General features: G+C 60.6%; 1 protein-coding gene across 1 annotated transcript in view; it reads left to right on the forward strand.

Annotated features, from left to right (window-relative positions):
- The window catches only part of ABCA3 (ATP binding cassette subfamily A member 3), a 45071-nt gene that overhangs the window by 20188 nt on the left and 1058 nt on the right, over nucleotides 1-23825 (forward strand). Inside the window, exons 12-32 of the mRNA XM_078440233.2 lie at nucleotides 3169-3350; nucleotides 5966-6109; nucleotides 6545-6674; nucleotides 6815-6969; nucleotides 7209-7364; nucleotides 7496-7706; nucleotides 8440-8590; nucleotides 10040-10138; nucleotides 11060-11246; nucleotides 11959-12262; nucleotides 14058-14331; nucleotides 17539-17743; nucleotides 18070-18289; nucleotides 18571-18729; nucleotides 19429-19601; nucleotides 20057-20185; nucleotides 20283-20477; nucleotides 22067-22254; nucleotides 22710-22880; nucleotides 23159-23349; nucleotides 23489-23562. Coding sequence (XP_078296359.2) covers nucleotides 3169-3350; nucleotides 5966-6109; nucleotides 6545-6674; nucleotides 6815-6969; nucleotides 7209-7364; nucleotides 7496-7706; nucleotides 8440-8590; nucleotides 10040-10138; nucleotides 11060-11246; nucleotides 11959-12262; nucleotides 14058-14331; nucleotides 17539-17743; nucleotides 18070-18289; nucleotides 18571-18729; nucleotides 19429-19601; nucleotides 20057-20185; nucleotides 20283-20477; nucleotides 22067-22254; nucleotides 22710-22880; nucleotides 23159-23349; nucleotides 23489-23562 — 3698 coding nt within the window. The remainder of the gene's footprint in view (nucleotides 1-3168; nucleotides 3351-5965; nucleotides 6110-6544; nucleotides 6675-6814; nucleotides 6970-7208; nucleotides 7365-7495; nucleotides 7707-8439; nucleotides 8591-10039; nucleotides 10139-11059; nucleotides 11247-11958; nucleotides 12263-14057; nucleotides 14332-17538; nucleotides 17744-18069; nucleotides 18290-18570; nucleotides 18730-19428; nucleotides 19602-20056; nucleotides 20186-20282; nucleotides 20478-22066; nucleotides 22255-22709; nucleotides 22881-23158; nucleotides 23350-23488; nucleotides 23563-23825) is intronic.

The following is a 23825-nucleotide window of genomic DNA, read 5'->3' on the forward strand; positions in this document are numbered from 1 at the left end:
TGACTCAGCACCTGGCCCCAAAGTCTACAGGGAATGGGGTGGGGGGGGGGAGACAACCCCCTGCTGTCGGTCAAGTGGCAGAACCAGAACCAGCCCCTCCCTACGCAGTAAGGGGGGATGAGGGCACGGACACCTGAGAGTGAATCAAGTCACAGGCCAGAGCTGTTGTCCCGAGTGTTGTGAAGTTTCCTGATCTTGTAAACGTCACGGGTTGAACAAAGCGCATCACTGTGCTGACTTTGGCACCTGGGCTGCCTCCCGCTCAGGTTTCTGGAAAGGGTGGAGAGGGTCTGGTTGAACCCTGAAAGCCACCCGCTGGGGCGTGCCACCAGGGCTCCCCAGGGCTCCCAGGCGCTCAGGACCTTGGAGGGACCTGTCCCTGCCCCTGTGCTGAGAGGAGGCGGGAGGGGGAGCACGAGCTTCTGCGTGGCCGCCCTGTGCCGGCGTCCGTCCCCGAGCGCGTGCCGCTGCTCTGGCCTCCTCTCTCAGGGGGTGAAGTGCAGTCTCCCGTCCCGGGACTGACCTGTGCCCCTGCGGTGCCGGCCCCATGCACCCTGGGTCTCTGTCTCAGGCTGCCTGGTCTCACTTCCCGCAGTCCTGGCTCTTGTGGCTTCCTGGCGGGGGTCTGTGGGAGGAGAGAGCCCATGGCACCTCCACGTGGCCTTGTCTTTAGAAATGTTTTCTTCCTTGGCAGGGTCTTCTGACGCTTTGGCTTTTATTTATTTATTTTTAACGTTTATTTTTGAGAGAGAGAGAGGGAGACAGGATCCGAAGCAGGCTCCACGCTGGCAGCATTTAGCCCCCTGTGAGGCTTGAACTCAGGAACCATGAGATCATGAACAAGCAAAAGTCGGATGCTCAGTCACTTGAGCCACCCAGGTGCCCCTGACACTTTGGCTTTTAAATAGCCGTGTTTCTGGAGCACCTGGGTGGCTCAGTTGGTTAAGCGTGTGGCTTCAGCTCGGGTCGTGATCTCGCCGTCCATGAGCTGGAGCTGTCTGTGCTGACAGCTCAGAAGCTGGAGCCTGCCTCAGATTCTGTGTCTCGGTTTCTCTCTGCCCCTCCCCCACTTGTGCTGTTTCCATCATTCTGAAAATACTCATTCTAAAAATCTGTGTTTCTGCGTTTAGTAGTATGTGATAAATGTACACTTGTTTATTTATTTTTGAGAGAGAGAATAGGCAAGCACGGGGGAGGGGTAGAGAGGGAGAGAGACAGAGAGAGAGAGAGAGAGAGAGAGAGAACCCCAAGCAGACTCTGCACTGTCAGCTTAGAGCCTGATGCAGGGCTCAGTCTCACAGACTGTGATATCATGACCTGAGCTGAAATCAAGAGTCAGACAGTTAACCGACTGGGCCACTCAGGTGCCTCTGACAGTGCATTTTTTTTTAAATTTTTTTTTAACGTTTATTTATTTTTGGGACAGAGAGAGACAGAGCATGAACGGGGGAGGGGCAGAGAGAGAGGGAGACACAGAATCGGAAACAGGCTCCAGGCTCTGAGCCGTCAGCCCAGAGCCCCACGCGGGGCTCGAACTCACAGACCGCGAGATCGTGACCTGAGCTGAAGTCAGACGCTTAACCGACTGAGCCACCCAGGCGCCCTGACAGTGCATTTTAAAAGTCTACATTTATGGGGGCGCTTGGGTAGCTCAGTCGGTTGAACGTCGGACTTCGGCTCAGGTCACGATCTCGCAGTCAGTGAGTTCGAGCCCCGCATTGGGCTCTGGGCTGACGGCTCAGAGCCTGTAGCCTGCTTCGGATTCTGTGTCTCCCTCTGTCTCTCTGCCCCTCCCCCACTTGTGCTGTCTCTCTCTATCTCTCAAAAATAAATTTTTTTAAAAATGTAAAAAAAAAATTTTAATAAAAAAAAAAAGTCTACATTTATGGGGCACCTGGGTGGCTCAGTCGATTAAGCATCCGACTCTTTTTTTTCTTTCAATGTTTGTTTATTTTTGAGGGGAGGGGAGGGGCAGAGAGAGGGAGACACAGAATTTGAAGCAGGCTCCAGGCTCCGAGCTATCATCACAGAGCCCAACGCAGGGCTCGAACTCACAGAGTACAAGATATGACATGAGCCGAAGTCGGACACTCAACTGACTGAGCCACCCAGGCACCCCGTGTCTGATTCTTGATTTCAGCTCAGGTCATGATCTTACGACTCATGAGTTCCAGCCCCACCCTGGGCTTTGTGCTGACAGCGTGGAGTCTGCTTGGGATTTTGTCTGCCCCTACCCCACTCATACTCTGTCTGTGTCTCAAAAATAAGTAAACAAACACTTAAAAATAAACAAATAAGATTCACTGCGCCTTGCAGGGTTCAGACACTTTGTTTTAAAGCCATTAACAAAGAAGAGTATAACTATACAGCCACTCTTGTTCTCAATGTTCTACACTGAATTTACTTATGCTCGAGTTGTTTTTTTTTTTAATGTTTATTTATTTTTGAGAGAGAGAGCACGAGAGGAGATGGGAGGAGATGGCAAAGAGAGGGAGACAGAATCCGAAGCAGGCTCTAGGCCCTGAGCTGTCAGCACAGAGCCCGATGCAGGGCTCGAACTCACTGACTGAGGGATCATGACCTGAGCCCGAAGTCAGACGTTCAACCACCTGAGCCACCCAGGCACCCTGATGCTGAATTTACTTAAACACGCAAACTTCTAATTGCTTGAGAATGAACAGTGATCAAAGCCAGAGCATAGCCATTTCCGCGAGGGGCCCTGGGGCCAATCCCCAAGCACCGTTTGGGCTGTTGTCGGCAAACCCACGGAAGACAAAACCCTACGAGCGCCGCTAAGGAGAGTTTGTGTGTGAGTCAGGTCCTCCCGGTTTCTGAAAAGACTCGGATTGAATGCCCGCTATTCCAGAGCTGGCCTTCACCCAGAGCATGCATGTGTACACGTGTGTCTGTGTGTGTGCGGACGTGGATGTGGACGGATGTGCACGTAGGTCGTAAATCAAACCTGAGCCTCCCTCGTCAGTCCACAGGCTCTTGCTGGTTCTGTAACTTTCCGATTTTGTGGCTCGCTGTTGTCTAGAGCCTCGAGGAAAGTCGCAGGTGTGCCGTAAAAGCGGGAAGGGAGAAGTCGCGCTGGCTTGGCGGGGACCTGCGCGCACGTGCCGCTGGGGCCGAGGGGCCGTTTCAGGCCCCCGTCCCGGTGTCTTCCAGGCGTGGGTGTCCAGTGGCGAAACCTCCTGAGTCCCGTCAACGTGGACGATGACTTCTCCTTTGGGCAAGTGCTGGGCATGCTACTGCTGGACTCCGTGCTCTACGGCCTGGTGACCTGGTACGTGGAGGCCGTGTTCCCGGGGCAGTTCGGCGTGCCCCAGCCCTGGTACTTCTTCATCACGGTGAGTGCTGGCGGCCCTCTTCCGCATGGGGGCAGGGGTGTCCCCCGCACACGCCCCGGGCCCCTCCGGTCCCTGGCACTCAACGCCTCGTCGGGCATGTCCCGCGTGCAGTCAGGGAGCCGTGTGTCCCAAAGCCCTGAGACCCCCTACTGACCAAGATGAGCCCTGCAGTCCAGGATCTGATAAGGGCTCGCCCTGGCCCTGCAGCACGGGACCGGCACACGCCCACCCCCGGCCTCACGTCAAACAAATATCCCACTGGTTCCTCCGCCTACAAAGTAACACAGCCTCCAGCCCCTTGGAAAAATGATCGCGTTGCTGGGATTCCCGGCACAGTCCCACCGCCCAGAGACGCGCCGTGCTGACCCCTTGGTGTGCAGTGGTTCAGACTGTTCTGAGCACGTACCCTCCAGCAGCCTGAGTCTGTGTGTGTGTGACATATGCACACTTGCTTTTACGAAAAGGGGATCGTGTTATCCAAGTCTCGAAACTTGTTTGGGGTAGTTTTTTTTTTTTGTTTATTTAAGTTTATTTTACTTTGAGAGAGAGACTGTGTGTGTATGTATGGGAGGGGCAGAGAGAGAGAGAGAAAGAGAGAGAGAATCCCAAGCAGGCTCTGCACTGTCAGCTCAGAACCCAACACGTGGCTCGAACTCACAAACCACAAGATCATGACCTGAGTCAAAACCAAGAGTCAGACACTTAACTGACTGAGCCACCCAGGCACCCTGAAACTTTTTTTTTTTAACCTAACTTAGCTATCTTAAATACAAATGTGTGTGAATCTGTGTATAAATATACTTTTAGATAGCTGTGCATAATTATAAGTTTTGTTTTCCTCTTTGAATTAAGTATCTGCATTTTCATGAATCACCTTCGTTTTTGAGCACAGCACCAGGTGGGGCCACCACCATGTGGTCCGTCAGTCCCTGCTGCTGGCGGGTGAGCTGCCACCTGAGTGTCCCCTCTCTGGTTCCACACATACTCACCATGAAGACACTGGAGTGTTTCATCACATCTAAGGTGCCCCTGATCCATAGGGGCACTGTCACTTTCTCACCAAGACAAATGGTGACAGTTAACTGTGGTACTCCGCGATCTGTGACACATTCTGATTTCAGAGCCCTGTAAAACGTGAGAAGTGTGTCCCTTAAGACCAACAGGCTGGGGACACCCGGGTGGCTCAGTCACTTAAGCATCCGACTCCTGATTTTGGCTCAGGTCATGATCTCACAGTTTGTGGGTTCGAGCCCCACCTTGGGCTCTGCACTGACAGCTTAGAGCCTGTTTGAGATTCTTTGTCTCCCTCTCTCTCTCACTCTGCCCTTCATGCTTGTGCACATGCGTGCACTCTCTCTTTCCCTCTCTCTCAAACAACAACAACAAACATTTAAAAAAAGACCAACAGGCTGTGGTGTGCTAGAACCATTCCAGGCATGGGAAGTACCAAGAACGGAGATGGGGGCGGCTCTCCCAGGGCCCGGTTCTTCCCTTTCCTGTGACCCTCCCCACACCCGTGTGTCATCTGTGCCCGTGGACCACCCGAGGGCAGGGGTTCTGCGTGGCCTGTGGCTGTATTCTTACGCATTCTTGGCATTGTTACGGCTAGACAGAGGGCAGGGTTCCTTGTCTAGACTGAGGGCATGGTTTTTTATCTAGACAGAAGGCAGGGGTCATTGTCTAGATGGAAGGTGGGGGTCATTGTCTAGATAGAAGGCGGGGGTCATTGTCTAGACAGAGGGCAGGAGTTGTCTAGACAGATGGTGGTAGTCATTGTCTATACAGATGGCAGGGGTCATTGTCTAGATGGAAGGCGGGGGTCGTTGTCTAGACAGAGGGCAGGAGTTGTCTAGACAGATGGTGGTGGTCATTGTCTAGACAGAGGGCAGGGGTCATTCTCTTGATGGAGGATGGGGGTCGTTGTCTAGACAGATGGCGAGGCTCATTGTCTAGATGGAAGGCGGGGGTCGTTGTCTATACAGATGGCAGGGGTCATTGTCTACATGGAGAGTGGGGGTCATTGTCTATACAGATGGCAGGGGTTATTGTCTAGGTGGAAGGCAGGGGTTGTTTTCTAGACAGAGGGCAGGGATTGTCTAGACAGATGGCTGTGGTCCTTGTCTAGACAGAGGGCGGGGAAGCTTCCTCATAGCAAGGGAAGGCCAGGCCTTTTGGCTCCTCTTGCTTATTTTGTGAGCTCCTGTGTAGCTGAGTGAGGGCCAGTCAGGCGTGGAGACACAGCCTCCCTCCTGTTTTGCCCGGACAGCGCCCCGGACTGGAGCATTCAGCAGCCTGTCTTTGGTTTAAAGGTCCTCATTTACTTTTCATCTGTGTCACATGTGAGTTGTCTGTACCACCAACAAGCCTGTGAGGGATTGTGTGCCCAAATGGCGGGTCAGGAAAGAGGCTCAGAGCCTCCCCGGGTAGATGAGGGAGGAGCCGCGTGCACCCGCGCCCCACAGAGGCCTCGGGCCGCCCCACCTCTGCAGCAGGGCCCCGGGCGAGGGCTGTTTGCTGACAGTGTTTGGCGTGTCGGGGAACCTGCTGCCATTCCTCACAAACACAACGAACTGACACGAGTTGGCTGCTTGAGACCCGTCTGCTTTCCACCCCAGCCCTCGTACTGGTGCGGGCACCCACGGACAGTTTTGGGGAAAGAAGAGGAAGATGATGATCCAGAGAAAGTGCTCAGAACCGAGTACTTTGAGGCTGAGCCAGAGGACCTGGTGGCCGGGATCAAGATCAAGCATGTGACCAAGGTGCCACACCCTGTGGGGTGGGTGGGGACGGGGACCTCATGCCACCTTGCCCAGGGCTGTCTCCAAGCTGAGGGCCGTTCCCAGGCCCTGTTGCTCCTAGACCCCCATGGCTGCTCTCTGACCCCTCCCCAGGCTCTGTCCCCAGGGCTCAGGGGACTCAGGGGGGAGCCAGCAGTGCATGCCGCCTGGGCTTACCCTGGAGTCAGCCCTGCCCCCAAACACTTGCTGGTCCACTGCAGCGGGACAGACATCACCCGGGGCGGGGGTGGGGGGAGGCATGGCCTCCAATCAGCACTTCGCCAGAAACTTCCCGCCTCTGCACTGACCGGCCACGCTGGGCACCGTCTCCTGAGACCCGTCGGGCGGGTGTTCCAGCGGGGGTCTGGGGGCCAGGCAGGGCCTGAAGTCCAGGGCCGCCCTCGGCCTTCGCTGCAGGTGTTCAGAGTGGGGAACAAGGGCAAAGCAGCCGTCAGAGACCTGAATCTGAACCTGTACGAGGGGCAGATCACGGTGCTGCTGGGCCACAACGGCGCGGGGAAGACCACCACCCTCTCCATGCTCACAGGTGAGGCGCCACGGCCTCGGCTCCGGCCGGCCGGTCAGCGGTCCGGCCAGACAAGGGTCACACCTCGTGCTGACGGGGGTGGGGAGAGGGTCCGGTGTTCCCGCTGAACTTCGGCCTCCGGGTCTTCTGCTTGGCCCTAGGTCTCTTTCCCCCAACCAGCGGCCGGGCGTATATCAACGGGTACGAGATTTCACAGGACATGGTTCAGATCCGCAAGAGCTTGGGCCTGTGCCCGCAGCACGACATCCTGTTTGACAACCTGACCGTCGCAGAACACCTGTACTTCTACGCACAGGTGAGCCGGCCACTGAGTGCGCTTAGGTCGCGTGGTGGTTTCCTTGTCTGCGAGCTTGGGCCCCAAGGCGTGAACCCCCAGCTTCCCAGCAAATAGAACCCACCTGGAGCAGCCGTTCACAGACCTGCAGCGGGGCGGCGAGGAGGGAAGTCAGGGCACACGGCGCAATGCACGGAGGGAAGGAGGGGGCGCCAAGGCCGGGAGCCCCTGCCCGACGTCCCTGCCCCCCGCTGTCTCAGCTGAAGGGCCTGTCCCGCCTCAAGTGCCCCGAAGAGGTCCAGCGGATGCTGCACGCCCTCAGCCTGGAGGACAAGCGGGACTCCCTGAGCAGGTGCCTGAGCGGGGGCCTGAGGCGCAAGCTGTCCATCGGCATCGCCCTCATCGCGGGCTCCAAGGTAGGCGGGCGGGAGGCCCCGGGGCGGGGCGCCCAGCACGGCGGGCGGCCGGGGGGAGCCGCCGCCACCGCGCCACCCCGCCACCCCGCCACCCCGCCACCCCGCCACCGGCTCCTCGGCCCGGCCCGCAGGTGCTGATGCTGGACGAGCCCACCTCGGGCATGGACGCCGTCTCCAGGAGGGCCATCTGGGACCTGCTGCAGCAGCACAAGAGCCAGCGCACCGTGCTGCTCACCACGCACTTCATGGACGAGGCCGACCTGCTGGGGGACCGCGTGGCCATCATGGCCAAGGGGGAGCTTCAGTGCTGCGGGTCCTCGCTGTTCCTCAAGCAGAAGTACGGTGAGCGGGGTGGGCAGGGCCCCGCGGCCAGGCCGGGGCTGGGAAGGGAGGAGGGGGCGCGGGAGCAGTCTTGATTGGGTTAGGACGACGTCCCGCCGTGACCGGGAAGGGGCAGCCAAGTGTCAGCCAAGGCCGCCGAGACCAGCGGTGCCCTTGCAGAGGCCACACTGGCTACCGTGGAGGCGCGCGGCCTGTGGCACAGTCCAGGGCTGCGTTTGCCATGTGAGCGTGGCTTCCTCAAAGGCAGCTCATGGTCCGACGCCCCAGGCCCACCCACATCCCACCAGCAGACGAGCTCCCCTCCTCAGACACCCCGGGACTTGTGCACCTCCCTTCCCCAGTCCCTTGGCCGGCGCACAGCCCTGCCCGGCGGATGGCGACCGGACGTGGTCACCCTCGGGGCCGCCGTTGTCCGGGGCTCCCTTGTGGAGAAAGCAGAGAGGGCAGGTCTTGGGGACGGTTCCTGCCGCAGCCTGAGAGTGGACTGCAGAGCCCAGCTTGGGCCTCACGTCCTTACCGGCAGCGCTCCCAGGTCCCCCAGCGTCTCCGCCCAGCAAGGGACCGGGAGAAAAGCCCTGAGGGTGGCACCGAGGGGTCCAGGTGCATCCGCTCCAGTGCCGCCGTCCCCGCTTTCCGGCCTCTTTCCCACGACCTGTCCTGGTCACGAGCCGAGGGCCCGGAGGGACGGCAGAAGTGGGACACGGCGTCCCGGGGGGGCTCCTCGGTGTTGCAGGTGCGGGCTACCACATGACGCTGGTGAAGGAGCCCCACTGTGACCCCGAGGCCATCTCCCGGCTGGTGCGCCACCACGTCCCCAGCGCCACGCTGGAGAGCAGAGCCGGTGCAGAGCTGTCCTTCATCCTGCCCAAGGAGAGCACCCACAGGTACGCGTCCCCGGGGGCGCAGGCACAGCCCTGAGAACGGGGCTCAGTGCGCCTCGGAGGCGCCGTGCGTAGGGTCCCCCGTGCCTGCCTGTCAGGCTCGGCCAGCAGGGCTCCCAAGCCCACAGCTGTGACAGCAGGTGGAGAACCAGTGCAGTAGAACTGGGGACCCTCCCTGGGTGGAGAGTGTCTGCCGTCGCTCTTGGCACACGGCCAGCCCCTCCCCCCAGGTTCGCCCACGCACAGCGCCCACGAGCTCCTCATGGAATCGTGAATGTGTGTGTCTTCTTTGTCTCACGCTGTGAGTCACGCGCCGAAGCCTTGTGAACAGAGTAGGTTCTGGTGTGGGGGGTGAGAACCCAACCCTCGATTCACGTTCAGAAACTTTGGGGTATAAATCTTTAAAGTCTGTTTAACGTTGCTACGAGCCCGATCGATGGTGTGGTTTTGGGTTCCCCCACTCCGTCACACCGTGACTTCGTCGACATCTGTTCCAGCACCACGCACTCCTGGTTTCCCCCCAAGAATACGCCAGGAGACATCCTTCTAGAAAACTCTTGGTCTAAATCTCCAGTGACCCCCTCAGGAGGGGCAAAGGGTACCAAGTTCCTCCCGCGGAGGTGATGTACGTGACTTCCCCGTCAGCAGGACAGGACAGTGTCCGTTTTACACCACGCTCGCTTGCCAGCTTTGATGAAGTTCTTTTTTAAATATTTGCATAGCCAGTGGCTGAAGTGGCATTTTGTTTTCCTTGCGCTCCTGCTAACAGGAGGTCGGTCTTGCCGCCGCTCACACGGCTTTCTCTGGATATCGGGTGTTCCTGTCTCTCGCTCGTGTATCAGTCAGAGCATTTTATGGAGCGATATCAACCATGTTTGCTGCAATTTTTTCCATTTGGTCGTTGACTGATTTTGTGGGACCTTTTTCCCCACGCAGGTACTTTACATTTAACGGGTCCTATCTTTTCCTCTGTGATTTTTTTCCTTAGAAAGCGCTACCCCGCAATCGAATGAATATCCTCCAGGTTTTTTGGTTTTTTGGTTTTGTGATTTCACGTGGATGTTTACTACCAAACAGTATCTCAGGCCTAAGTACTCACGGCAGAAGGTCATGTGGCGGGGGCGCCTGGGTGTCTCAGTCAGTCGAGCATCTGACTCCTGATTTCCGCTCAGTCCATGACCCCGGGCTCGTGGGATCCACTGAGAGTGGAGCCTGCTTAAGATTCTGTCTCCCTCTTTCTCTCTGCCCCCGTCCCCAGCTTGCACATGTACGCTCTCTCTCTTAAAAAAAAATGTCACGTAGGGAAAAAGGGGGAAACAAACCCAACTCCCGGTTTTCCAGGCAGCTTTTCCAGGCGCCAAGGCTGCTCTGCCCTGCCCCGGGCCACGTGGAGGAATAAGTTGCCTCCAAAGTCACTGAGAGGCAGCTCTTCACTCGAGGTCTTGCTTCCAGGTTCGAAAGTCTGTTTGCCAAACTGGAGAAGCAGCAGAAGGAGCTGGGGATCGCCAGCTTCGGGGCCTCGGTCACCACCATGGAGGAGGTCTTCCTCCGGTCAGTAAACGCGGGCGTCCATCAGTCTAGGCGCCGATGCTTGTCGACAGCGTGCCGGTGAAGCAGCCCCCTGACTGTCAGAGCCAACCCCGACCTGAGGGGGGCGCGCCGGCGTGGGCGGGGCCCCAACTCCCCAGGACACTCAGAAGGCAGAGGACGGCTGAACTCCGATCTCCGGAAACTTCCACCCCACCCCCCTTCATGGGGAGGGTGCGGGCGGCCCGGCGGCCTCTGTTCACCACGCGGGCCCGACAGGCAGGCCCCCAGAACTGCGGGCAGCAGGGGCTGCCCAGGGCGGCGAAGGTGTTCACCAGATTTTCCCCGAGCGCCTGTTTGGCAGATGCAGTGCTAGGGACTGGAAGGAACAAAAGTACGTGTGAGGTACATGTTTTTCTCTGAGGATCCCGGGACCTAGCGAGGAGGCAGAACAGTGAGTGTGTGCGCGGTGTGCACATATCAGGTGGCTCACGGGTGTCCACGCGGCCCCACCACCCACCCGGCCGCTGCCTGCACTCCCCCCACGCACACCCGTCCCCACTGAGCCATTCCTGGGCGGCTCCTCCCGGAGCACACGCACCTGCCCGTCGGTCCCAGCTCGGCCCCGGGCGCCCGGACCCATGGCGCCCAGTGCTGGCACAGCTACACTCCCGGGGCCTCCATCATGCCCCCGGTACCCCCCCCTCCCCGTCCCCGGGGCTTTGGCCCATCTCCCAGGGAGACCGCGGTCCTTGGGGGCAGGGGCCTTGTCCGGTTATCTGTCCCTCGTGGACTCCGCGTCTGGTGTTCTGATGGCATCTGGTGATGGGCACGTGAGGAGACGAACCACGGCCAGCAGAGCTAACGGCGTGCCCCTCCTCCTCCCTCCCCGACGGCCCCCGCGGGGAGCTGAGCCGTGACCGGGCCTCCTGTGTCTTGGCACAGTGTGGGCAAACTGGTGGACACCAGCATGGACATCCAGGCCATCCAGCTCCCTGCCCTGCAATACCAGCACGAGAGGCGGGCGAGCGACTGGGCAGTGGACAGCCACCTGTGCGGGGCCATGGACCCGACCGACGGCATTGGCTCCCTGATCGAGGACGAGTGCACCACTGCCAAGCTCAACACTGGGGTGAGTGCCGAGGGCTGGGCCGGCCGGTGCGGGAAGGCCGGGAGACCCCTGAGCCCCACGTGTTAGCATCCAGGGGGACAGATGAGGGCTCCTGGAGGGTCAGTTCACTGGGAAGAGGGCAGATTATAGCTCACGCGGTCACAGCGGGGAGAAGGAAAACGCAGCACATTTTAATTCGGCAACTGTAATATCATTTTGTTCTAAGTGGGCCGCACACAGGTAAGCCATCGTTGCACATGCTGCTGACTCTGCTCTGTTTACCGAGGGCTTCGCCGTAAGCCTGGTGTTCGCTCAGTAAAGGGCAGCGCTGCTCTATCTTACAGACGGAAAAGCAGAGTCTGGGTCACGGTGGCCTGGCCAGCACGTGGCAGAGCAGGAGTCTGACCCTGGGGGGGTCCCCACGCTTGGAGGGCTCCCGTGTGAGCGCAGACGGGGTCCCCTGCCAAGATCGGGGGAAAGGCAGAGGCCTTGGCTCCCCCAGTGTGGTGGGACCCCCCCGAGGCCCTTGTGGGGACCCGCAGGGACACGGATGTGCTCGTCTCCCGTGATACCGAAGGAGGAGCTTTGCAAGGAACCCTGGGGCCTCGGGGCGCACGCATCGGTTGGAGGCCACCAGGCGTGTGCTGGGACCGTGCCTGCGGCTGAGGGTAGGGGGCAGGGGTGTGCTGCTGGCCCCGCAGGGCACCGTGACAGCCCGTCCCCTCTGCCACAGCTCGCCCTCCACTGCCAGCAGTTCTGGGCCATGTTCCTGAAGAAGGCCGTGTACAGCTTGCGCGAGTGGAAGATGGTGGTGGCCCAGGTCCTGGTCCCTCTGACATGCGTCACCCTGGCCCTCCTGGCCGTCAACTACTCCTCGGAGACCTTTGATGACCCCATGCTGGAGCTGACCCTGGGCGCGTACGGCAGAACTGTCGTGCCCTTTGCTGTCCCCGGGGCTTCCCGGCTGGACCAGCAGCTGTCGGAGCAGCTGAAGGCCATGCTGCAGGCCGAGGGCCAGGAGCCGCGGGAGGTGCTGGGTAAGGGCCGGGCCCGGAGCCCAGCTTCTCAGCGCAGGTGCCGTGGGCATTTGGGGCGTTGTCTCCTCCCTGTCCGCGCACCCTGGGATGTTGAGAGGCATCCCTGGCATTGCGTCCCCCTCTCCCCACCCCGTCGTCGTGACAACCACAACTGCCTCCAGACATCACCACTAGGGGGAAGGCCGTTGCCTGAGTCAGGAAGGCACAGGCAGCCTCTGGGACTAAGGTTTGCCCAGGACGGGCGGCCACTTAGGTCTGTGTCGGCGTCAGAGGTGAAACATGAAACCACCGTGGTGTCACCATTGCCCTTCGTTTGCCGGGCTGGTCGCAGCACACACTGAGGTAACATGGTGCTGTCTTCCAGCACCTCAGACCGAAGCACCTGCGTCCCTGGCCCTGGCAGTCAGACGCGGCCCTGGGTTCAGAGCAGGCCTCGAGCTCGGGTCAGATGGGCCAGACGTGGAGAAAGGTGGCCTTGGCTTGCTGCTCCCTCCCCCTGCTGGACCGCAGCCCAGAGACTCAGGAAGCAGGCTCTGGTTTAGGGGAAGGCTGGATGCCTCTGCATCCCGGAACTGGAACCAGCCCGCCTTCCCGTGCCCGCTTCTGCCCCGAGTCTCAGTGTGGCCCTGACCACCCCTGTGACCCTGGTTAGGCCTCAGGAGACATCCCGTCACCTCCATGTGCCCTCTGCCACGTTTGCTGGCTGTCCCCCAGCCTGGCCCAAAGATTCTGGGCATCTCGTGGCACACGGTGGCTCTGGGGGGTTCGGGACATGGCCTCAGATGCCCCTGGCCTGAGTCCTTCTGGAAGACCAAAGTGTCCATTCCCTTGTCGAGCGTGCAACCTTCCGGCTTTGTCCGCCTTGCCGTGCGGTCTTGTTTCACTGCTTTTAAGGCCATCAGATGCTTTTTCTTCTGTAACGGCAGCTGCGGCCCCATTGGCAGAGCCTCTGTCACTCTTAACGTCAGGGCTCCCGGACACGTCCCTGCCCCTCGCTGACCCTAGGGCCTGCAAGGCAGACGTCCTCTCTCTTGACCCTGTTTACAGGCCAGGGCAGTGAGGGCGTGTGTAGGTGCACGTGATGCTGGGCCGGGCAGCCGCCAGCGAGCATAGGGTGGACCCCAGCACCCCTGTCTGAACCCCTGTCCCCACGTCTCTACCACGGAGCAAAGCAGGGCTGGGGCGGGTCCTGGCTCCTCGAATGCCCGGAGGGTCCGGCACATGCAGTGGGGTTTGCCGGGGTTCTTGCTGGTGAGGAGGGAATCCTCCTTCTCCCTGGGCCCCACTCCCTCAGGCCACTCTTTTTAAAGACCACCTTTTTCTCCTGATTACGAAAGGTTACTTACTCATTCCATAAAAACTGGAAAACCAGAGAAACAGGCGGAGGTCCTGTCTAATCTCGCCCCTCAAGGGCAGCCCCCTACCCGCTGGCTCGCCCAGCCGCCCCACAGGAGGTCACAGGCCTCCTCATAGAGCCTCTCCCTCTCTGGAGCGGCCTCCTCCTTGCCCCACCGGCCCTGGTCCAGGGCTGCCTCCCTTTAGTCTCGGGAGGCATTTGGGGGGGAGGCAAGAAGGAGTGTGGCCCTCCCACTTGGCCTCCTGTGGCCCCAGGGTGCCCGTTCCCCCAGGCCCCGCCGCTCCCATGACATGGCCCCCCGGCCCGTGGGCTCCGCGAGAGTAGAAGGTGGTGTTTCCTTGCCACGGCCCCTCCAGGCCTCTGAGCTCCTCAGAGCGGGCACCTCGGGCATGTGCCCCAGGGGCCGTCGTCCTCTCCTGACCCTCTGTCGCCCCCCAGGTGACCTGGAGGAGTTCCTGGTTTTCAGGGCTTCGGTGGAGGGAGGTGGCTTCAACGAGCGGTGCCTGGTGGCCGTGTCCTTCAGAGACGTCGGCGAGTGGACAGTCGTCACTGCCCTGTTCAACAACCAGGCGTACCACTCCCCAGCCACCGCACTGGCTGTCGTCGACAACCTTCTGTTCAAGCTGCTGTGCGGCCCCCGGGCCTCCATCGTGGTCTCCAACTACCCCCAGCCCCGGAGCGCCCTGCAGGCCGCCAAGGACCAGTTCAACGAGTAGGTGCACTGCCCCTGCCAGGGCCCTGCCCCCACCCATCAGGGCCTCGCACCGGGCACCGCCAGGGCCACCAAGGGCCACGTAGGCGGATGAAGCACAGTTTGTGCCTTCAGGAAGCTTCTGGGTTTGGGCCAGGGAACCTCTGCCCCACATCTTCCCCAGCCCTGCGTATTCACTGTGTCCTCAGACAGCAGATTAGCTCGGGAGGCCCTATCCCACGTACTGAAGTATCCAAGGGGGGACTCCTGAGGCCTCGGAGCACAGCCGTGCCCTCTTCCCTAATCTGCACCCAGCTCCTGCTGGCTATTGTCCCCGGGGGTCCCGGCACACGCTTGTGCCCGGGCCAGTGCCTATGTGTGTGAACTGGAATACAGAACACAGCGAAGTCAGGTATCGCTGCCCAAGGTGGCCTCAAATCAGGGGGCCCTGTGGGCCTCTCTCTTCTCAGGCCTTGTCATGCTCTGGTATGTGTGGGACTCTCCCCCATACTGGTCACAGAGTCCCCTAAACGCCCCTAAGCCCTAGAATGTCCGGAAGAGGCCAAGAAAATCAGTTTCGGAACAAGATCAGTGACTCCATGTGGGGTGATTAATTAACAGGGAGGGGCAGCCTTATCCCCACCCCCACCCCCACACACTGGACTGCTCTGGGCCTTGCGATGTCTTCGTCCCCCTCTGCTACCTCCTGTCTCTACCCTGAAAGCAGAGACACAGCAGCCGCTCTGTGCCCTACTTGTCCTGCCCGGGACAGGCAGGCACAGGGATGAACACTCGTGGCGGGTCGGACTGGTGGTCTGAAGGCCGCACAGCCCTGGGGAGGGGCCTCCACTCTGCTTGGGCCCCAGGGACACAGGCCTGTGTGGCCCTCAGACCTGGGCGGGGTGGTCAGTGGCCACAGGTGGGGTGGGGGACTGTGCCGGGGGCATCAGGAAGTTGGCAGCTCCCTCCCGGTGGCCTCTGTGTGAGGAGACCCCCAGGTCAGCTGAGGTCGGGGCGGCAGGAACTTTGGTTCTGTCTCAGCAGCTTTAGGAGACGGAGGTCACCTGTTGTGACGTGCGCTGGAGTGGTTGTTAGTACTCACAGGGCGGGGCCAGCCCCAAATCTGATAGAATTGTCCCAGTTGTTTTAGTTTCAGATGCATTGTGAAAGGATGACCCCAGAGAGTCTGGTTCACGCCCCTTATCACCGTCATCACACATAGTTACAAGTTTTTTACCTTGTGGTGAGAAGCTTTAAGATCCTGTCTGAGCAACTTTCAAATGAGCAACCCAGTATCGGGTTAACCTTAACTGTAGTCACCGTGCCCGACGTGGCATCCCCAGGACTCACTTATTTTATGACTGGAAGCTAGTTGACGCCCTTCACCCGCTTTGCCCACCCCCTGGCAAGCACCAGTCTGTTCTCTGTAACTGTGAGTTCCTTTTTGTTTCGTTTGCAGATTCCGTGTGTAAGTGAGATCTTATGGTAGTCGCCTTTCTCTGTCTGACTTAGTTAATTCAGCACGGTGCCCTCCAGGCCCATCCACGTTGTCACACACGGCAGGTTCTCCTTCTCTGTTGTGGCTGGAAAATACTCTATTGTGTATGTTAGTACAGTCTCTCTCTCCACTCACCTGTCGATGGACATGCTGTTGTTTCTGCTTTGGCTGTTGTAAATAACGCTGCTATGAACATGGGGAGGGGGAGGTTTCTTCATTGTGTTTTTTTTTTAATTTTAGAGAGGGTGCGCGAGTGAGGGAGTGGGGCAGAGGCAGAGAGAGAGAGAGAAAGAGAGAGGGAGAGAGAACCCTAAGCAGGCTCCACTCTCAGTGCAGAGCACAATGTGGGGCTCGATCACATGGCCCTAGGAACATGACCTGAGCCAAAATCGAGTCAGACGCCCAACCAACTGAGCCACCCAGGCACCCTGAGGCTTCATTTTCTTTGGATAACCACCCATAAGTGCAATTGCTGGGTCATAGGGTGGTTCTGTTTTTAACTGTTGTTTTTGTAATATACATATTTTTGTATTGTTTATTTTTGAGAGAGAGAGAAAGAGAGCGGGAGAGGGGCAGAGAGAGAGGGAGTCACAGAATCTGAAGCAAGCCGCAGGCTCTGAACCGTCAGCACAGAGCCCAATGCGGGGCTCAAACCCATGAACTGTGAGATCATGACCTGTGTCAATGTCGGACACTTAACCAGGCGCCCCCTATTTTTAACTTTCTGAGGAGCCTGCCCACTGCTCTTCAGAGTAGCTGCTCCAGCTTGCATGCCCGCCAGCAGGGCACGAGGGGCCCCCTCTCCCGCATCCACGCCAGCACATTCTCTCTTGGGTGATGCTGGCCATTCTGACCGTGGAGAGGGCATCTCTCCTTATGGCTTTGGTTTGCATTTCCCTGGTGGTTAGTGATGCTGTGCACCTTTTCATGTGCCTCTTGGACCACAGTACAATCTTACTGCGTGGCCATCACACCCTGAAGGAGCCCCGGGACGCCAGCAGCCACCTGCGCCCCCCACCCCTGTCTCCTTTTGCAAACAGCCTCCACTCTCTTCCTGTCTCCATGGATTTGCCTGTACTGGACGTTTCGTGTGAATGGAATCATCTAATAAGAGGCCTTTTGTGACCGGCTGTTCTCACTTTTCAGGGGCTTATCCACGTTATAGTGTGGATACTTAATTCCCTCTTTTTTTTTTGGCCAAATAACATCCATGTGTTGAAGCCCTGCTTATTGAGACAGCCAGGAGGTTTCTGAGCAACAGAGTAATGCCATCAGTGGTGGTTTCTGGAAGGTGTTGCTGGCAACCTAATGCAAAATGCACCTGAATGGGGGCGGGGGGGTGGGAATGAACCACTGCAGTCATGCAGATGCTGATGGGGTCCGCCAAGGGCAGGGCCAGCCAGGCAGGGGGTCCTCAGGAGATGTGGGAAAGGCAGCGGACGGTGGGGCCATCGCCTGAGTGGGGGACGTGGGGGATGCAGGGACAGCTTGAAGGCGACTGGGAGAGTGATATGTCCATCACTGGGGGCAGGAAGCCCAGAGGAGGAGCTGTTCTGGCAGGGAGGGGTTTTCCTGGCTCAGAGACACGCCCCCCCCCCCCCCCACCCCAGCTCCAGCATTCCCTCTTAAAAACCTTTACTGCCTGGCCCCTCCATCGCATGCTTTGGATGGATGCTGGCCGGACTCACTGTGCTCAGTCCCTGACCTGCCCTGTCCCCCCCGCTGCGCAGGAGCCGGAAGGGATTTGACATTGCCCTCAACTTGCTCTTCGCCATGGCGTTCCTGGCCAGCACGTTCTCCATCCTGGCGGTCAGCGAGAGGGCTGTCCAGGCCAAGCACGTCCAGTTTGTGAGCGGTGTCCACGTGGCTACTTTCTGGCTCTCCGCTCTGCTGTGGGACCTCATGTCCTTCCTCGTCCCCAGTCTGCTGCTGCTGGTGAGGGCTGTGCGGTACGGGGACCCTCCCCTGCATGTCCCGGGGCCCTGCCTTGGCGCCCCTGCGCAGACCACAGGTCCGCGCTGGCAGCTCAACCCCAGTTCTGGGACGCTGGCTGGGAACCCCGCCGGCAGCACCCCTCACCTGTGTCTGCACCCCCAGCCTTCATCCCACTGTGGCGGGCAAGGTCCGGGCACGGGGTGCCCTGGTGACCGCTCCAACGGCAAAGGGGAGAAGGGGGGGGTATCATGGGGGGGGGGTCCCGGGGCTGAAAGCCACCCTGGAGACAGGGCCCCCAGGCACCGCCTACCTCTGTGCTGCCGCAGGTGGTGTTCAAGGCCTTTGACGTGCACGCCTTCACGCACGACGGCCACATGGCCGACGCCCTCCTGCTGCTCATGCTCTACGGCTGGGCCATCATCCCCCTCATGTACCTGATGAACTTCTTCTTCTCGGGAGCGGCCACTGCCTACACGAGGCTGACCATATTCAACATCCTGTCGGGCATAGCCACCTTCCTCGTGGTCACCATCATGCGCATCCCAGGTGGGAGCCTGGAGACGACCCCCCCAGGTGCCCGGGGGCCAGGTGGCACCAGTGTGGCCACTGGGCCAGGCCATACTCAGGCCCTTCTGCCAAAGGTGGTCCCACTGGGCCGGCAGCCAGCGGCTCTGCCTGGCGGTTTCGGCGGGGGGGAGCGGGCCAAGGAGGAGGGGGCTTCACCCAGCTGGGCACCCGGCCCACACACCTTCCGGATCTGCGGGCCTGTCCTGGGGGCGGGTGTCCTGCATCCCTCAGCGCCCACTCATCTGTGCCCTTCCCCACAGCGGTGAAGTTAGAAGAGCTTTCCAGAACCCTGGACCACGTGTTCCTGGTGCTGCCCAACCACTGTCTGGGGATGGCCGTCAGCAGCTTCCACGAGAACTTCGAGATGAGGCGATACTGCACCTCATCGGAGGTCGCGGCACACTACTGCCGGAAATACAGTGAGTGTCCGGGCCCCGCGGCCGCCCCTCCCCACTCCTGCCTGGCTTGTTGCCACGGAGGGGCTCCTTCCGCAAGACAGCCCGGGCTCCCGCAGTCCTGTGCGCTGCCTCCGGGCTGCGCGCCTGCCTTCACGGGGCCGCCGCCCAGTGTCTCTGTATCTCAAATCTTCCTCTGCCTTTCTCTTGTAAGGACGCCTGGCGTTGGATTCAGGGCCCTAAGCTACACCTGCAAAGACCCTTTTCCTAAGTGGGGTTGCGCACAGGTTCTGGGCGTTAGGACGTGGACGCGTCTTTCTGGGGCCACCTTTCAGGCTCCCACAGGCCCTTCCTGTGCCTGGAGCTGTCTTCGGCGGTGGTAGCTGTCACCACTGTGACCATGGCAAGGCAGGGAGGAGGTGTCCCATCTTCACATCCCAGTGCCGTCCCCAAGGGAGGAAGGGGCGTGTGAGTGAGCCAGGGTGTGACCCGGTCACTTGTCACGGGCACCCCTCACAAGGTAGAACTGCCCTAAAACGCGGGGAGTCCCCGGGGCTTCTGAGGGGCAGTGACAAGGATGACAAATGGATCCCGGGCCTTCGTGGCCTCTGTCGAGGGGCTGGTGTGCAGGTGCCCGTGGGCCCAGAGAGGGGCTCAGGCCGGGACCTGGGGCAGGAGAGCTCTCCGGGGCCGGGCTCAGCGCTCACTCCCTCGCCCGCACAGACATCCGGTACCAGCAGAACTTCTACGCGTGGAGCGCCCCGGGGGTCGGCAGGTTCGTGACCTCCATGGCTGCTTCCGGGTTTGCCTACCTCAGCCTGCTCTTCCTCGTTGAGACTGACACGCTGTGGAGGCTGAAGACCTGCCTCTGTGCCTTCCGGAGGAGGCGGGCGCTGGTGAGTGGGTCCCGGGCACTCCCCACGCCTCCGCCGCCACGGGCCCGGGGCTCAGCCACCCGGCAGGGTGCAGGCGTCCAGGCCCTCGTGTCTGCCACACACACCCCACCCCACAAACAAAACCCGCGGGACCGCACTGGACACACACGTGAACCCAGGGCGAGGTGGTGCTCTGACACGAAGACCCCTCTGGGATGGACTTCGCGTCCACGCAGTACAGCCCCCCACCCCCTCAGCCAAGTGTCACGGCTTTCGCGGTGCGTCCTGCACAGGCCTTTCTCCTTGGCCGTCAGCCTCTCCTCGATGCCAGTGTCAGCCCCGGGCCCACCCAGCCATCCTTGTGAAAGTCCCGAGTCCCTATATGAGCAGTCTCAGAGACCCCCCATCCTGTGTCCCGTGGAGAAGGACCTCCTGAGCTGGAGCTCACGGGTGCGGTCTTTCTCTGGAACGATCAGACAGAAGCGTACTCTCGGACATCAGCACTCCCCGAGGACCAGGATGTGGTGGACGAGAGGAACCGGGTCCTGGCCCCCAGCCTGGAGTCCCTGCTGGACACTCCTCTGGTTATCAAGGAGCTTTCCAAGGTAAGGCCCGCCCCCCCCCCCCCCCCCCCCCGCCCCTCACTCCCCGGGTTCCGCCCCTGTGCCGCTGCCTCCAGGCCTCAGTGCCCGTGCCCCGCAGGTATACGAGCAGCGGACGCCCCTGCTTGCCGTGGACAAGATCTCCCTCGCGGTCCAGAAAGGAGAGTGCTTCGGCTTGCTGGGTTTCAACGGAGCTGGGAAAACCACGACCTTCAAAATGCTGACCGGGGAGGAGACCATCACTTCTGGGGACGCCTTTGTCGGGGGCTACAGCATCAGCTCGGAAATCGGGAAGGTGGGTGTGGGAAGACGGGGCACCCTGGAAGCAGGGATGGGCTCGTTTCTGGCTCACAGTTCACAAGGCAGTGACCAGGAGCCAGAGCGAAGCAAACAATGAGGGGGAGACAGGACAGGAAGAGAAGAGCCGCCCCCCTTGTCCTGGCCGGGCTGGCAGCCAGGTCCGGGCTGTCTCTGAGAAGCCGCTCTCTGGACCCGGGCACGTAGAGTTCACAGCGGTCTGCAGCCTGTACGCACAGATTTATCATAGTGGTGCCCTGGGCTGTTCAGACCAGGCATTGCACCAAAGCCGGGTAAAAGTTCAGCACCAAAGCACACTGCTAAGAGCACCGTAGAGCCCGGTGCTCAGTGAGGAGCCCCGGCTAAGATCTGTGAGCCCTGAGAGACAGCACGTGACCCGGCTCTGCAGAGGGCGTGCTGTGTTCCCTGGGCTTGGGCCTCGGGGCCTTGCCGGGTAAAGGGGAGAAACTGAGGCCTGTGCCCCCCGTGGCAGGGGTGTCCCAGGAGACTTCTCCACGTGGGGCCAGGTGAGGAGGATCCAGGCTGCCCTCCCACTGCCTCTACCGCTGGGGATTGGGTGGAAGGTTCTGTGTGCCGAGGCGAGGAACAGAGAAGAGTCCGTGCCTGGCGGCGACTGCGTGTCCTGGGGGCTTCTGGTCTGCCCTGCCCCCAGAGCACAGCCCACACCGTGTGGAGGAAGGCCTTCTTCTCCAGACCCCAAGAAGCCCCACACAGTGTTTCGGGGCCCACGAGCAGTGCACACACACCAAGAAACCAAGGCCCGTGCCTAGAACCCGCACATACAGGTGCCCGCAGGAGACGCAAGCCCACTGCTTGAGCTGTGCAGCCGCCAGGCCCAGGTCATAAAACGTCTGTGTTTGCCACAGTGAAGGGAATAGGCGAGATTAGAAACATACGCGGGCAAGAGAAAACCATAAATGTGACCCACAGGCTGGGGAGGGAGGGGACTCTTGGGTACATCCAGTCTGAGTTCCGGGGAAGGTACTAACTGACGGGGCAGTGGCCGAGAGCATTCCCAGGCCGACTGAACACAGGTTCTGGAAGCCTAGAAATGGCCAGGAAGGCGAGGAGAAAGAAATCCCGTGTCTGGGACCCACGGTCCCCCGCCAGCCAGAGTGGTCTGGGAGAAGGTGCCGGCCCCAGGGGGCCCTGGCTCTGCTGGACGGGGCCCGCCGCTCAGAGCCCTGCCACCGCATCACCTGACTGGGTGACAAGCCACCCTAAAGGTGTCGCCAGCAAACGTGCCCTCCATCAGAGAGAGAAGAAAGGAAGGCCCGCAACACGTTACATGCCTGATGGGTGGATGAGCCGTCGCACGGCAGATACTCTCACGGCGACGAGCGCGTGTCCTCACTACCCCACCCACGCGCCCGTGGTCGCCTAGGCCCCGGCCCACCTCTGCACCATCAGTGTGGGGTGGCAGGTGCGCTTCCCAGAGCCGGCCAAGCGTGTCCCGTGTCCCTGACAAAGCGCAGCATGCTGGCCATGAGCCGTGGGCGGCCATAGACACACCTGCTGGGCGGAGCCTGGGGGACCCCCCTCTGACCTGCCGCGTCTTGCCTCCAGGTACGGCAGCGAATCGGCTACTGCCCCCAGTTCGACGCTCTGCTGGACCACATGACGGGCCGGGAGACGCTGGTCATGTACGCCCGGCTCCGGGGCATCCCCGAGCGCCACATAGGCGCCTGCGTGGAGAACACGCTTCGGGGCCTGCTTCTGGAGCCTCATGCCAACAAGCTGGTCAGGACGTACAGGTGTGCCTGCGCTCGGGTCCCCTTCCCTGCCCCACGTCTGCCCAGGGCAGAGTTGGAGTCTCCCTTACGATAAAGCGGGGGGCAGCCAAACGGGTCGGGGGCCAGAGCCCATACCCGTTGATGTGGCTTTGAAAGGGGACTGGGGGGCATGACCCAGGCAGTGCCGGGTGGAACGGGGCTGCCCTGCCCGTTCCCGCTGCCCGGAGGCAAGGCCACTAGTAAGGCGGCGTCGGGCCCCGGTCAGGCCCCCTTAAGTGCAGACGGTGTGTATGCTGACCACCCTGGGCACGGCTTTCTGTGGGGCCTCTGACACTGCAAGGTCGGCTTCGCAGGCATCATGCTGCCCTCATTCCTGTTCACCTGGGGCGCCCAGCAATCACTGGGCCCCGTCCGATGCTGGGACATGGGGAGCCCGTGCTGTCAGCCTTGTCTCACCCCACCCTCTCTGCCCCCAGTGGTGGCAACAAGCGAAAGCTGAGCACCGGCGTTGCTCTGCTCGGAGAGCCTTCCGTCATCTTCCTGGACGAGCCGTCCACCGGCATGGACCCCGTGGCCCGGCGCCTGCTCTGGGACACCGTGGCACGGGCCCGCGAGTCGGGCAAGGCCATCGTCATCACCTCCCATAGGTAGAGCCGGGGTCTCTAGGGGTCGATGGAAGAGCCAGAATGGGGGCTGTGGAGGGGATGGGTTGGGTGGGGCCGGGTGGACAGACGACCAGCCAGCAGCTGGTTCACAATCTGTGAGGAACGTTCCCGGGCTTAACTGTGTGGGCCACCCTCCAAACACGGGAATCGGGAACAGCTCGATCTGGCCGACAACACCGGCCCGCCCGCATGAGCCTTTGACGTGGGAGGCAGGCATCGGCGCCCCCGGCCCCGTGTCAGACCTCTGCCTTTCTCCCCAGCATGGAAGAATGTGAGGCCTTGTGCACCCGGCTGGCCATCATGGTGCAGGGCCAGTTCAAGTGCCTGGGCAGCCCACAGCACCTCAAGAGCAAGTTTGGCAGCGGCTACTCCCTGCGGGCCAAGGTCCGGAGCGAAGGGCGGCAGGAGGCCCTGGAGGAGTTCAAGGCGTTTGTGAACCTGACCTTCCCAGGTGTGTCTCCGTGCCTCATCCCTGCCGAGTCCCGGGCCCGCGACCCCGGGAGGAGGGCCGTGATTCCAGGGTCCCGGGCGGCTCTCCCCTGGCCCCCACAGCCCGACCCTCACGGGGACACGGCGTCTCCTTCGTGCAGGCAGCGTCCTGGAGGATGAGCACCAAGGGATGGTCCATTACCACCTGCCCGGGGAGGACCTCAGCTGGGCCAAGGTGAGTGTGGGCCCTGCCAGCACAGCTGGGGCTGGGGAAGGCCCTTCCAGGAATGACTCCTTCTGTGGCGCCTCTAGGCTCCTTCCAAAGAGGAGAGTCACTTTCTGCTCTAGCTCTCACCCCCAAATCCGCTAGGTCTGGAGGTTCACTTAAGTCAGAAAAAAAATTGGCGTAAAAAAGGAAACTGACCCGCAAAGAGGATATATGTTGCCCAGGGTCACGCTCTGAGCTGGCGAGATTGGGCGAGGCCCCGCCCCCCGCCG

The sequence above is a fragment of the Panthera onca genome, chromosome E3 (assembly GCF_046562875.1).
Source record: "Panthera onca isolate mPanOnc1 chromosome E3, mPanOnc1 haplotype 2, whole genome shotgun sequence".
Taxonomy (NCBI): domain Eukaryota; kingdom Metazoa; phylum Chordata; class Mammalia; order Carnivora; family Felidae; genus Panthera; species Panthera onca.